At 30.9% G+C, this 14,307-nt stretch overlaps 2 protein-coding genes across 3 annotated transcripts; one reads left to right on the plus strand and one right to left on the minus strand.

The window, feature by feature from the left end:
- Positions 1–2,193: 2,193 nt before the first annotated feature.
- Positions 2,194–8,086, plus strand: LOC120086109 (two-component response regulator ARR12-like). Of its 2 annotated transcripts, XR_005484155.2 has the most exons (7): positions 2,194–2,665; positions 3,332–3,484; positions 3,784–4,164; positions 4,495–4,571; positions 4,647–5,906; positions 6,834–6,997; positions 7,396–8,086. XR_005484155.2 is itself a non-coding variant. In XM_039042555.2 (6 exons), exons 1-6 carry the CDS (start codon positions 2,536–2,538, stop codon positions 6,903–6,905), a joined length of 2,073 nt encoding a protein of 690 aa, XP_038898483.1. In that variant the 5' UTR covers positions 2,194–2,535; the 3' UTR covers positions 6,906–7,177. The 2 variants fall into 2 exon arrangements, 1 of the variants encoding a protein (XP_038898483.1); XM_039042555.2 differs by lacking the exon at positions 7,396–8,086 and having other exon boundaries at positions 6,834–7,177.
- LOC120086110 (HXXXD-type acyl-transferase family protein) lies at positions 7,279–13,740 on the minus strand. Its single transcript, XM_039042556.2, has 3 exons — positions 13,166–13,740; positions 11,069–11,515; positions 7,279–7,927 (listed from the first exon to the last, which is right to left on the minus strand). Exons 1-3 carry the CDS (start codon positions 13,610–13,612, stop codon positions 7,430–7,432), a joined length of 1,392 nt encoding a protein of 463 aa, XP_038898484.1. The 5' UTR covers positions 13,613–13,740; the 3' UTR covers positions 7,279–7,429.
- Positions 13,741–14,307: the final 567 nt, after the last annotated feature.

The following is a 14,307-nucleotide window of genomic DNA, read 5'->3' on the forward strand; positions in this document are numbered from 1 at the left end:
CATCAAGATCAATGGCAATGAGGATTGACGCGTGTCTTGCAAAGGCTTTCTGTGCTCCCGACCGCACATGATCCTAGCCTCTAGGAATCTTATTCGTTATTCCTTATTTGGGAATCTGCAAATAAAACGGTTTTTCTTCCCACGGTTTTAAAAGGAATTGAAGTCTGTTCTGTATTTGACGTAGTTTTTAAAATAATTAATTTTTTTATTTTTAAAAATTAAATGGGAAAATAAGTAAAATAGAATTTGATAAATTTTATTTTTAAATTAAAAATTAGCTACAGTATTAGATAAATTAATTATATGAATGACTTATTACTTTAATTATTTTCATATTAATAATAATTTATATTTTTAAAAATTTTATATGATTTGAGTTTCAACCAATTATGTCTCTAAACATTTGATAAAAGTTTTATAAAATAATTATTTTAAAAAATGAATCAATTAAAATTTAAAAATACATAGATACAAAAAAATATTAATATGAAATAATATTATTATAGTATATTTATTTAGATAGTTAAGAAATTAGCAGATATTTAGAAAAGCTAAACCTAAAAACTACTATTATTAACTATCATATGTAAGTTATAATTTTAAAAGTGATTTTTTTAGATTATTTAATAATTTGATTTACCAAACGATAAAGGAAGTTAAATTTTTTTCAAAATTACTTCCTACGACTAGAAACACAATCCAAAAGGAAGCATTTGAGAAAAAAAAATATTTTTCATTTATTTAAATATTTATAACATTTCAATTTCTTTCAAAACTTAAAATTAAACATTTGAAAATATATATCAAACACACTTAGTGTGATGTCTATTTGTAGCCTCATTGTTTGGCTTATGTTTTTATTGTTCTTATTTTTATACAATTAAAAGAAAACTTTTTAATTCAAAGTTTATTTTGGTCTTAAAGTTGGAAGCTGATTCTATTTTTGCTTAAATATTTTGTTTTAATATCTAATAAATTTTGAATAAATAACTAATTTAATTCTTACTATTAATTTTAATTTTAATTTATTTGTTTGACAAATACTTTGACATAGATGATAGACACCGTTTATTTTTATTTTTATTTTTCTTTCGAGTTCAAATAAGATTAGGGAAGGTGGAGTTTTACTTTTAAAAAAAGAATGGAGATTCAAATTTCAGACCATTAGAAAAAGTTTACAATGCATGATTATTTAACGTGTAGATTCACAACAAAATATTAGCTTGACTCATTATTTTCAAGATAAAAAACACTATAACTTTGCAAGTAAAGTTTTAACTTTCGACCTTTTAGACCATGCTTCAATCTTAATCTTTTTGGTTCAAGTTATTTAGATTTTGAAATTAGGTTAAAAAATAGTACTTTTAGTCCATGAGCATTAATGTGTCAATTTTATTATTTATAGTTAATAAAAAAATCGATCTCAAATCAACTTATCGATCTACATGTATATATATATTTTAAATTCATAAAAGTTTTCACGATAGAAACTAAATCATCACAAATTATAAAATACAAGAATTAAATCATCACTAACTAAAGTTTATAAACTAAATTGTTATAAATCTAAAACTATAAGAGAACCAAGTCATTATCAATTAAAGTGAAAAGACTAAATATATATATATATATATATATATATATATATATATATATATATAAAAGTTAAAATATTATTTTGGTCTATATATTTTGAAATTTATTCAATTTTAATCATTAGTTTTCAATTGTTCAATTTTAGTTATACTTTCAATAAATCTTAAATTTAGGCTCTAACACAAGTTTGTAGTTAATTTTTTTTTTAAAAGATTGGTTATCTATAGCATTTTTACTATAGATTTTAAAAACATATTCATATATTGAATTTTTAGTATGAAAATTATTATTATTATTGAATCAATTTCAATAAAAATTAACTTTGAGAGATTAAATTTAAGATTTATTTTATTGGATTAAAATTGGACAATTAAAGACATGGTGACTAAAAATAGTATAAAATTTAAAATATGAATACAAAAATGGTATATACGTATAATTCCCTCAATCTTGTAAGATAAAAGAATGTTAAAAAAGAAAAAAAAAGGAATAATTTTAATGGAACAAAAAAAAAAAAAGAAATAAAAAAAGACACCAATGTTTAGCTGGGTCAACCCCTAGTCGGCGTATAAGACACGCGCCGGAATTCCAAATCGCAGAAACGAAATTCCATTTCTTTTCGCATCCGCTTTGAAAGCAGAGTGAAAGCGAGAGGTTCCATTTTCAGCAAACTCTCTCTACATACACTCCCCCTCTCCTCTGCCTCTGCTCCCTCTTCCCTGTCCGTCGATAATAATAATTTCAGATTCCAATTTCCATTGAGATTTCTCTCCCTCGCTCTCTTTTCCCTTCACAGAACTTCCTTAATTACTCTATTTCAATCCCATCTCTTAATCTCACTCAAATCCCCCTTTCTCCTCTTTTTTTTCATCTGGGTCTCCCCAATCTCATCCAAATCCTTCCCCCAATCCAACTTCTTGCCTCTTTGAACTTTAAACCATGACGGTTGAGCCTAGACTCGATGACCCAATTGACCAATTTCCCACTGGAATGCGTGTTCTCGCTGTTGACGACGATCCCACTTGTCTTTTGATCTTGGAGACTTTGCTTCGTCGATGCCAGTATCATGGTATGCCCTCCTCCTCTGTTTTCGCCCTTCTTTTCCTCCTTGTTCTGTTCTACTTCCCTGTTTAATGTCTCTGTTTGTGAAGATTGTGCCTCTCCATTTTGATTTTTACTGTTCATTCTGGTGAGATCTTTACTCTGCTACTTTTTGGGTTGTCAAATTTAACTAGTTATTCGATCCGTTGACTTGATTGAAGGCAACGGAATAAGGTTGATTTTGAACTTTAATTTGAAGTTTTGGATTCCCTTCTTATTCCAACACACTTTTATAATATTATCCTATAGTTTGATCTTCCTTTAATGTGTTCCATGAGGTTGGTTCTTAAATTCTCTACATTCAGTCTAATAATTGAGAATCATCACATACTCGAATACTCTTTTAGGTTCTGGGATGTTTATGTCTTGGTTGCATTTATACATGCTGCATATTTTTTTGGAAACTTTTCTCAAAGAAATCTGACTGGTATATACCATTTCTTTAGATGGGATTGTCTAGTTTCTGAATCTTAGTGTTGTAGATTCAATGCTCATCAAAATCTCATTTCTTCTGACCTACCAAGTCTGGAATATTTCTGGGTTTTTTCCTTTCTTGGTCTATAGGTTGAATGATGTATTTATGTTTGTAAGACTTGATCAAATGCAAGTTAATTGTTTTCGTTGGATGTTGCAGTCACTACAACTAATCAGGCTGTTATGGCACTCAAGTTGCTGAGAGAAAACAAGAACAAGTTTGATGTGGTTATCAGTGATGTCCACATGCCTGACATGGATGGATTTAAGCTGCTGGAGCTTGTTGGGCTGGAGATGGACCTGCCTGTTATTAGTAAGTCTTGAACTCCCCTACTAAACTTCATCTTGACGCCTTTCCCCTATTTCCATACCTGGAAGCTTTTCAATCGAAATGTTGAAGGTCTATTTTGGATACACATTAATAATGAAATTTAAAAATTTCCAAGTTGATCAGAGTTAGATTTTGAAGTTCGGCTACTTTAGAGAAATGTGTGAAGTTCTCTTGCTATTTTTTGTACTTTTATTCTTTAGTTCTATTTTCGAATTTAAGGTAAAACTGCAGGATATTGATCTGTTGTTTTGTTTCAATTTGATCTGTCAATGTATTCTTAGTGCTTTCTGCAAATGGAGATCCCAAACTTGTGATGAAAGGAATTACTCATGGAGCATGTGATTACTTGTTGAAACCTGTTCGCATTGAGGAGCTAAAGAACATTTGGCAGCATGTAATAAGGAGAAAGAAATTTGATCCAAAGGACAGAATGAATTCTGGCAATCAGGACAGGCCTGATTCTGAGAATGGCGAAGAAGCTGCAGATCCAAATGGGAAATTTAATAAGAAAAGGAAGGACCAGAACTATAATGAAGATGATGACCAAGACTATAATGGACAAGATAATGATGACTCATCAACCCAGAAGAAGCCTCGTGTTGTTTGGTCTGTGGAGCTGCATAGGAAGTTTGTAAATGCGGTTAACCAGTTGGGCATAGACAGTGAGTTCTCATCTTCTCTCTCTCTCTTTTGGGGTAAAGGGGGTTCTTCGTTCATAACAAAATGTTAATAGCTAAAAAAATTTCTTGAATCAATACTCCCAACTGTTCTACGAGAGAATGAGAATGGGATTACTGAATTGGCCCCTTCCTCAATCATTATCTGATATTTTTAGCTTCAGGATATTGTATTGACAAGACACAACCGATGCATCTTGATAACCATTAGTTAACTTCAGCATGTGATTTTTATTAAATTGTACATCGGTTTATAGTTATGTTGATTTCTTTCCCTAATAGTTCTTTCTCTGTCTGTCTCTTTTTGGGATACAGAGGCAGTGCCTAAAAAGATTTTGGACTTGATGAATGTCGAAAAGCTCACAAGAGAAAATGTAGCTAGCCATCTCCAGGTAAATTGTCCGATGATTTAATTATCGATGTCAGGATTACTTTTAGAAGCCTAAATTTAGTTCTATGGGTCACAGAAATACAGGCTTTATCTAAAGAGGATCAGCTGTGTGGCAAACCAGCAAGCTAACATGGTGACTGCATTGAGCAGCGCGGATCCTTCTTATTTGAGAATTGGTTCCCTTAGCGGAATTGGGAATTTCCATTCTTTGACTGGACCTCCACAGTTTCCGAACACTGCTTATCGATCTATCCCAACCACCGGGATGCTCGGTCGATTGAATACTCCTGCTTGTATGGGTATGCATGGCCTTTCTTCCCCTGGAACAGTCCAACTGGGTAATTTGAACAATTCAAGCAATGATCAGTCTACATTTCAGCCAATCATGCTTTCTGGAAACCGCAGTGGGAATATCTTCCGGGGAATGCCTGAGCAATCAGAACTTGATCAACTACAACATGTTAAGCATGGGACCCATATGGACAATCTCTCTTCCGCTTTTGATGAGAGAACAGTATTTCCTGCTTCCATTGGCCTCCCAAATGCAAATATATCTGCCGGTACTTTGAGTAATCCACTTTTGGGATTAACTAACGATCCCTTGATTTCAGAAGTCCAGCATCATGAAGTGAATGGTGGTAGAAAATTTGGAACTCAATCTTCCATTTCGGTAGTATCTTCAAATTCAGATAGCTCACGTCCTTCACTAGATAATGTTAGATGCACCGGCGACAATTGGTCTACTGCTGTTCATTCATCTAGGGTGCACTTGAATACAATTCCATCTAGCAACCTTTCTAATGTTGCTACTTCCTTCCATAGTCAGTTGAGAGACAATACTACCAGTGCATTGCATGTAGGAAATTGTCTTTCTGACATTTCTTCTATTACTTCAATATCTACGCAGACCCATCATTCAAGAATGGATTCTCAACGTCAAGTAGCCACAACTAGCAACAGATATGATCAAATGATCTCAAAGGTTCCTGTTCAGGATTGGAATGATCATAAAGAGGATGCCTATTACCACACAACTGTGGCCTGTAGCTCATCAAATTCTTTGATACCAGTGAATGGTGCTGCAGAGACGTTGCCCAACCATTTGGAAAATCAGAACACAATCTTCTCTGGTGGCAAGGATTTTAACGTGAATGGTCAGGCAAATGTTCTTGATCATGCAATGGTGGAACATGATCAATTCAAAAAATCAACCATGGAGACATCACTCATGTTGAAACAAGGTTACCTGTATGATCATCAGCAAAAGATGCAATCCAGATTTTCATCAAGTAACTGCGGCTCCTTGGAAGACATAGCATGTGCCATGATGAAACAGGTAACATCTTTTCTTTTTGTCTTGTTAGTGTTTTACGGAGTGTTTTTAGGCTTCAGTCACTAAACTTTTGTCTTCAAGGCTTAGTTGTGCTGGTGCTGAAAGGGAGAAAGAGTGATAACTCTTTTCCCGCGTATCCAGCAATTTCTTTCCCCTTTTGCGAGTTGCGATTGTGTCTAGTGAACTTGGTATTCCTTCCGATTGGATATGAAACCTCAATATCCAATTTCTCAGATTTTACTGTCTTTAATGTTTCTATGAGAAAATTATACGTAAGTGCTAGGAAAAAGATTGTTGTTTTTATGCAATAATAGTCTAATATAAGGAAAACAGTCGTTCGTTCCCTTAATCATAGAAATCTTACAAATTATGCAATTTAGAGCAACCGACTTCTGCAAATAATCCAGTCTCTTATAGTTCAAGTACAAAGGAAAGAAGAAAAAATCAAAAGAGGAAAAAATTAAATTAGAGATGAGCAGTTGTTTCCATACTTTTGGCTATTGTTTTAACCTCTCACTTGAGGCTTTTCCCTATTTTCTCTTCTTTAGACACAAATCGCTTACCAGATATATACAACACTTCGACTAATTACTCAAACTCCAGAAGTGGGAAGAAGATAAAACCAAAAATTTCTCACAAAACCAGCAACCCTTTGTTCAATGGCACATGCTTAAGGAGAGATAGTAACAAAATTGTGAGTAGGGTGAGTTAGAAACTGAGAGAAAGTTCTGTTAAATGGGAATCTTGGCCTCTCATATGGGGTGAAAATTGCATGGAAGGGTACATTTCCATATTAATAGTAAGAGATTCGTTTTTCTTTTCCATTTCCCGTGTTGATTGAAACGTATACTGTCAATATTATTTTCATGTACCATTGCTTCTCTGTAACAATACAGTGGGCACTTACAAACAAATTTTGATGCTATGCAGGAACAAGATGATGGAAAATTATTGGAAGGAGACTTTGGATGTGATAATTATCCCATTGGAACTTGCATGTGAACCAGTCTACGCAAAGAAAGAATCCTCGAAACGGACAGCCAGCGTTATCTAGTTTTGCCTCAAGCAGATTTTAATGTATTTAGTGCCTGCAGGTTTAGCTCTCTGACCATGTTCTTATTTAGCTTCCTACATAGTCTGTTTTTCTGTTTGAAAGAGCAGAAATACACAAGGAAGCCTCCGTTTCATTTTGATTCCATGAACTGTTTAATTCTATTGATGTTGGCCAACAATTGTACATTGTAATTCATATGGGTAATGATTTTGCTTCACTACACTATGTCTGATTGGTTGCGTTTTTGTTGACTTTCAGAATGATATCTATTTTAGATTAGATGGAAATTATTACAACACCTCTCTGAATGTTAGACACTGATTAGACCAGAAAAGCTTGCCCTCACTCTTATTCTATGCAGAAATGACATTTTTCTTAGAACTTTTTGACCATTGGTTCAGTAATGAACAAAACCCTTATGCTATTCAAACTTTGAAGCTTGCTAGAGGGATAAGAAGAGTAACTTTGAAGCTTACTGCATCCTAGTCAAGAAGTAGGAAGAGAAAGCATCAAAAGTATGCTCGAGCAAAGGGACATGAACATCGATCGCCTGGCTATCTGCGGGGTTCTGCAGAAAGTAAGCGACCTCGAGGATCGGTGGCTTCAATGGAGATGCATAGGTAGCTTGTCCATGTAAGAACTCAATTTTGTGGAATGGCATTCTGGTCCAATCTGATACGACAGTGAGTTCCTTGAGAGGAGGAAGTGAAGCCTGAGGGCCTTCAAGGCCGTGTTGGTATGCATTGATGTAATCGTTGTCGACTTGGGACTTGGCGTTTCGAATCATTTCGATTATTGTTTTGTAGCTTTCTTCCTCTAATTGTTTTGCAGTTAAGGCAACTGAGGCAAGCACAAAGGCGTTGCCACTGAAGCCTTTAGGCAGAGGAGGCATCAGTTTGTTCCTGGCGTCCACTGCAAATTGTAAGCATACCATCTTTTCTTTGCTCACAGACAAAGCCTTGGTCCTTGCCTATACACACAACAATGTCTTTCAAACTAATGCTTAAAAATCTCCAATCAATTTGCCTGAAGCATTTCTAGTCATAAAATAACTTTTTTTTTTTTTTTTTTTTTTTATCATTATTATTTTTATAGAATTTTAGAATTAAAACAACATATTAGATGAAAATAGCTGGAGCTTCGATTCTTCTACTCCACATGTGAAAAAAAACTTTTTTTATTTATTTTTTATTTTTTATTTTTATTGAATCTTTAACCTAATTAATACCCTCTATAATTATTCGAAAATTAGTAATAAATCATTCAATCAACAAAATAATTGAAACCCAATCATAATTCCCAAATTCAAATGTAGAAAAACACCCTCGTATTTTCAATCAACAAAATACTAACAATAAAGAAAAAAAAAATAGCAGGTAATAATAATATCATAATGCTTTCATTTTTTTGCATGGAGTTGGAATTAAAGTTTAATTTGTTAGATTGTAAAAAAATAATTTTAACTCGCTCTAAGAAATGTTTCTTAATATATCACTTAATAGATTTTTTTTTCTAAAAAAAAAAAATAATAGTATTTTGAAAAGTATGTTACTTTTCATTATGTTTTTTAAAAATATCTTAGAAATTTACAGAATTAATAAAATTTCATCCCAAACTTTCAATGTCATAAAAAAAGGGACCAAATTAATCTACATTCAATTGAACTCCATTACATTTGCACACTAATTCTAACCAAAAAAACAAAAAAACAAAAAAAACAAAAAAACAAAAAAACAGAAAAAAAAAACAGAAAAAACAAAAAAAACAAAAACGAAAAACAAAAAACAAAAACAAAAAACAAAACAAAAAAGTAATGAAAAGCTCCCAAACCCACTAATCTTAACAAAAATTAAGTCTTGTTCAAAGCTAATCTTAACTAATGCACATGATTTGACCACTAATTTTGCGACAAAGCTAAACTGATATTCACATATTTGCAACAAAAATCTAGCTTTACTATCAATTTTTGAACATCTTTTTACTAGGCTTATATTTCATAATTCATTGAATGTAAATATTTGCAAGCAATCTTTTCTCAACAATTTTTCAAATGAATTGTGAAGTTTAAACTAAATACTGCAAAAATGATTCCAAATCTAAGGTTTAATTGAATGAAGTCGAAAATTAATGCATCTTGCCAAATATTCTAGGAATAAAAATGGCAACTTTCCATAAAAAGAATCTGAGTAATTATTATTATTTTCCTTTTTAGTTAAAAAGAGTCTAAAATTGTCAGGATTTTAGTTAAAATCCATAAATTCATAAGTATTCAACTAATATATAGACAAAACTACTCCTTAGGAAAATATTATCCCTATCTTTCTTCAATTTTCTTCCAAAAAGTCTAATGCAAACACCCATCAATTCACTTCAAATATGCTAAAGAAATGTGTTTCTAAAGTTTTATTTTATTTTATTTTTTTAAAATAAAAAATGTGATTTGTATTAAATTTACCTGGCAAGGAAAGAAAATAAAACCATTTTGGGAAAATATTAGATTTGTTAAAAATCATTTCTAAATAATTCCTTCAAAGTTAATTCTCCATGTCATAAAGTAATTATGACATTTTAAGATAATGTAACAAAAAATACTCGAATATTTTCATTAAAACAATTGTTTGTTAAAAAATCATTTTGGTCCATAAATTTTAGGTTTCATTCCATTTTAATCTTTGTATTTCACACGTATATAAATTTAACGGTTATATTTTTAATAAATCTTAAATTAGTCATGAAAAGATACAATAATGTGAATATTTTTTTCAAATGTTAAATAGAGGAGAGGCTAAATGGAGATTAAATGTGTCTGAAAATTAAAGTTAACAATAACAAATTAACAATAAAAACTATTTTAAGAGGGTAATATTGTAAATTTGATTCCTATAATTTGAAGAAAGTTAAAATTTAGTTCTTATAATTTATAATTAGAATTTAGTATCTATTGTTTGATATGACTCTCATAAATAGTCCTTACCTATCACATACTATTTATAGATTTTTTATCAAATCATACACAAGGATTAAATTCTAAACTTCTTCGAACTATAAAGATTAAATTTGTAATGTAACTTTTTAAGATTTATTGAAAAGCACTGAGATTAAATTTGAACATTTTAAAATATATTTTCTAAAGTAGAAGTCATGAAGTTTATATAGTAACCAAAATGACGATGTTAATAAAAAATAAAGTTAAAATATCATTTTGGTTCTTATGTCCAATTTCAGTCTATATACTTTTAATAAATCTTAGAACTTAATCCCAAATGCTAGTTTGTTGTTATTTATTTTTTTTTTTTTTAAAAAAAGTTATATTTAGAGATGTTTAATTTCCCCACGGGGACGGAGATTCCCCGGCAGGAAATGGGCGAGGGAGTGGGAAATTTTTTTTTTCCATGAGCTAAATGGGGACGGGGACAGGGAATGCATTTTCCACCCCCGCCCCGTTTCCCCGTCCCCGCCCCGATTAACTTTTACATATTTATTTAGTATAGTTATCTAATGTTATGTTATTATTATTATATAAATATTATCTTTAAATTCTAAATTTGATTATTTATCGGGAAAGATAATGAATATGTTTAAATTTAGATTATATATATGAATAATTTGATTTATATTTAATTCTTTCTATTAAAAAATTAATTAGCTTTTTTAGGCCAAAATTTGAGTAATTTAACTTTAAATTTAAATTGTCATATAAAACTAACCATAATAAACAAATTTAGTGATAAAGTTAATTATTTAATTAAAATTTGCTTACATAAAGGTAACGGGGAAAAATTTCCGGCGGGGAACCGATCCTCGCAAATTCCCTATGGGAATCCCCGCCCTGATCCCGTGGGAAATAAAATGGGGAGCGGGAACGGGATGAAGAATGGCATCCCCAGCCCCACCCCGCTCCGTGGATATCTCTAATAGTATTTACTATAAAATTGAAAACATATTCACATATTTTATTTTATTGCATGATTATTATTATCTAATCATTTTTTTAAAAAATAAAGATTTATTTAAATTACGAGGACTTAAATTAAACAAACTTCAAAATATGAGGATCAAAAATGGTATTTTGAATGTAAAAGTAAAAAGGGTTGGTGTTAAAGGAGTATACCTTCCATAGATGAGCAGCAATAACATCAAATGAAGAACAAGCAAAGGCAGCAGCAACACCATTTTCCCCCAAAGCATTCTTCTTCAACCTCTCAATCATCCCTCTATTCACTCTAAATGTTTTACAAACATATTCCTTCTTCCCCACTTCCTCCTCATTCCCCATTGCACTTTGCATTATCAACTTATACAAATGATCGATCGCCACCGCCACCGTTCCCGTCCCCGACCTCGAACATCGATTTGCAACGCTACCCGTCAAAAGCCTCCCTCTCTCATGCATTGGGCTGATGATCCTATGCAATAACTCACCTCCATATTGATGGTCCTTGAAAATGGCTGAGTTTGCTGCCCATGCACTTAGAAAGTCGTATGCAGCTGGTCCATCAAATAATGAATGGCTTATTCCTGTTCCTATGGCATATCCTCCACACCCAAATCTTGTCACCTACTTGATTTTAACAAACAAAAATAGCATCATTTCATTTCCGTTATAAATTTGGACCCCGTACTTTTTAAAAATCGTGTTTATTTAGTTTCTCTATACTTTAAAATTTTATTTTGTAAAGACCCCTTTTAGTCACTAACTATTTAGTATTTGAAAATTAAGTTTGCAACACTAATTCAATCTAAGTTTTTATGTTTTATTGTCAATCTATTTTCTATTCATGTTTTTAATAATCCAACCCAAGTTTTTAAAATTAAAAAAAAAGTTTTCAAAAACTTATTTTTATTTTTAAATGGGTAAGAAAGAAACAAACATACATTTCAAAAACAAAAAATAAAAAACGGCATGCTATCAACACAAAAAGCCTTAATATTTAAAATTATTCTAAATATATAAGAAGTTTTCAATTATGTCTAATAAATCTAAATTCGATTCTTGTGACTTTAAACTTAAGTGCATAAAATTTGTTTGTAATTGGGCAAGAGATTTATTAAAAACTTTATGAAAAATATTTTAGTGTATCTCAAATTTACAATTGTCCAATTATAGTTTATAGTTTGTGATTGATAAACTTTTCTTTCTTATTTATTTAAAATATATAGGTAGTACATCTAAGAATTGTTTAAAATTTATAAATTATACAAATTGACAAATTTAATCCTTCAAAGATTAATTATATAGATAGGATTGAAGCAAAATTACCCATCTAATTAAGTTAATTACTCCTATATTAAAAAAAAAAAAAAATCCTTTAAAGGTTTTCACTTCTCTAATTCTAAATTTTAAGAATGGAAATATTTATATATGCAAATACATACACACAAGGATTAGAAGGTTTATATATAAAATTTTAATTTTTATCTAGAGATTAAATAAATGCAATATTCAAAGAACCAAAAGTGAAATTAAATTAACCTTGTAACAACAATAAAGATTTATTCGAAATTAAAAAAAAAAAATCTAAACACTTGAAAAATCAATTCAAATAAATTTTTAAGTGTGAGTATTGTTTCGTAGAAGAATGGCCAAGATTTGAATTATGATATGAAAGTGTTGAAGAAGCTAAGGAACAAAATTAATTGGACTTTACAGACTGTGAGAGAATGTATTGATTGTCTAATCAAAAGCTAATTGTCTCTTTGCCCTACAAAGCCTTGACATAAGCACTGTCTTAAACCAAACAGCTTTTCTATGATCTTTTGTTTCTTTGTCCCATGCAATAAAATCCCCATAAATAAATTAATTAATAAAAATCCTTTCTTTATCTCTTTTTCATGAAACTAAGCAAATTCTCTCAATAACCCATGTTTCAAATCTAGAAAAAAAAAAACATTTATTTCTTCTCTTTTTCAGGAAAACCTAAGCACATTGTTTAACAATAATAATCATACTTTGATGGAATGCTATCATTTTTAGAATCAAGACGTGATGAGGGTACTACGGATGTGTCAATATAGTTGAGATATTTCGGTGATCCCACGTCTTGTTAAAAAAAAAAAAAAAACCATGATTTTAAGGTAAAATTGACAATAACAAGAATCAAACACACATATGGTTGATTAATTCACTTTTCCCAAAAAAGGGAAAAAAGAAAACCCTTTTGTGGTTCTTCAATGATTTTTCAGTGTATATAAAAAGAAAGCCTCTCACCTGAGCCACAACCAAAGGGAATTCAGAAAAATTGCCATTCAAAACAGGTTTATGAACCAAGTTCTCAAAGAACTCATTGTAATTTGAGAGATCTCCAAGTTCTGAAAGCTTGACATTTGTGATTGCTTGAACTAGAATTGCACCGCGGTTATCGCACCGGAGATTCAGCTTGCCATCGGTAGAGTTTCGGTCCAACCGACCGGCTGCTGGAAACCAAATCGACAAGGTCTGTTCTAGACCTATCTTCAATTTGGTGAACACTAAATCAAGTGATGAGTTTGAGTAAACAGAAGAAGGGTTATAGAAGAAAATAAGGTACATATGTAATGGACACTGCCTATCTAAATTTGAAAGCTCCAAAAGTTTTGGAGGGTTTAAGGTTTTGGGAAAGACAGTGAGAAATTTTGTAAGAGAAACTTGGGAATGGGATTCATGGGGAGTGGCCATTATGTTGTTTTTTTCTTTTCTTTTTTCTTTTTTGTGATGGTTTATTTGAAGGGATTTTTGTATGTGGAGAAGAGAAGAGGAGTTTGTAGGGTAAATATAAGGACTTTGGGGTTGGAGATTATAATTAATTCTTAGCTAGCTAGGGTTCATCTCTAACTTGTAATTAAATTAAATTTTGTGAATTCTTTTCATTAATTTAGGTCCTACATTATGGTTGGTTATTAACAATTATAAATTCTTTTTCTTTTTCTTTTTTTCCTTAATGCTATCTACACATCTATTTCAATTTTGTAAGAATAAATGTTTATATAGTATTGTAAAAGTAGGTTTGCATATGTCAATGACTATGAATTCTAGGGTCTGTGTATAGCTTGTAAGTTTAGCAAATTTGTAGCATGGAAATAAGCAAATTTATATACCAATTATATGGTAGCTTATAATAAACTCTTAATCATACTTAAATTATATTATTATTATTATTATTATGAGAATTGAGATATTTGAATCTTTAATCTATAAAAAACTAGGTTAATAACGTATTTTAACAATATATTGATTACTCTCAAATTGTATATTTATATCGTATAAATGAGATCTCATGCATCAAATTTATTGATCATTTGAGTTTTTTGTTGTACAATTGAGGTATGAAGATTTGAATCATAGATCTTGTGGTTTCTAACATACTAGTATGT

Source organism: Benincasa hispida, chromosome 9 (assembly GCF_027475165.1).
Source record: "Benincasa hispida cultivar pf3 chromosome 9, pf3_genome.v1.1, whole genome shotgun sequence".
In the NCBI taxonomy this organism is placed as follows: Eukaryota; Viridiplantae; Streptophyta; class Magnoliopsida; order Cucurbitales; family Cucurbitaceae; genus Benincasa; species Benincasa hispida.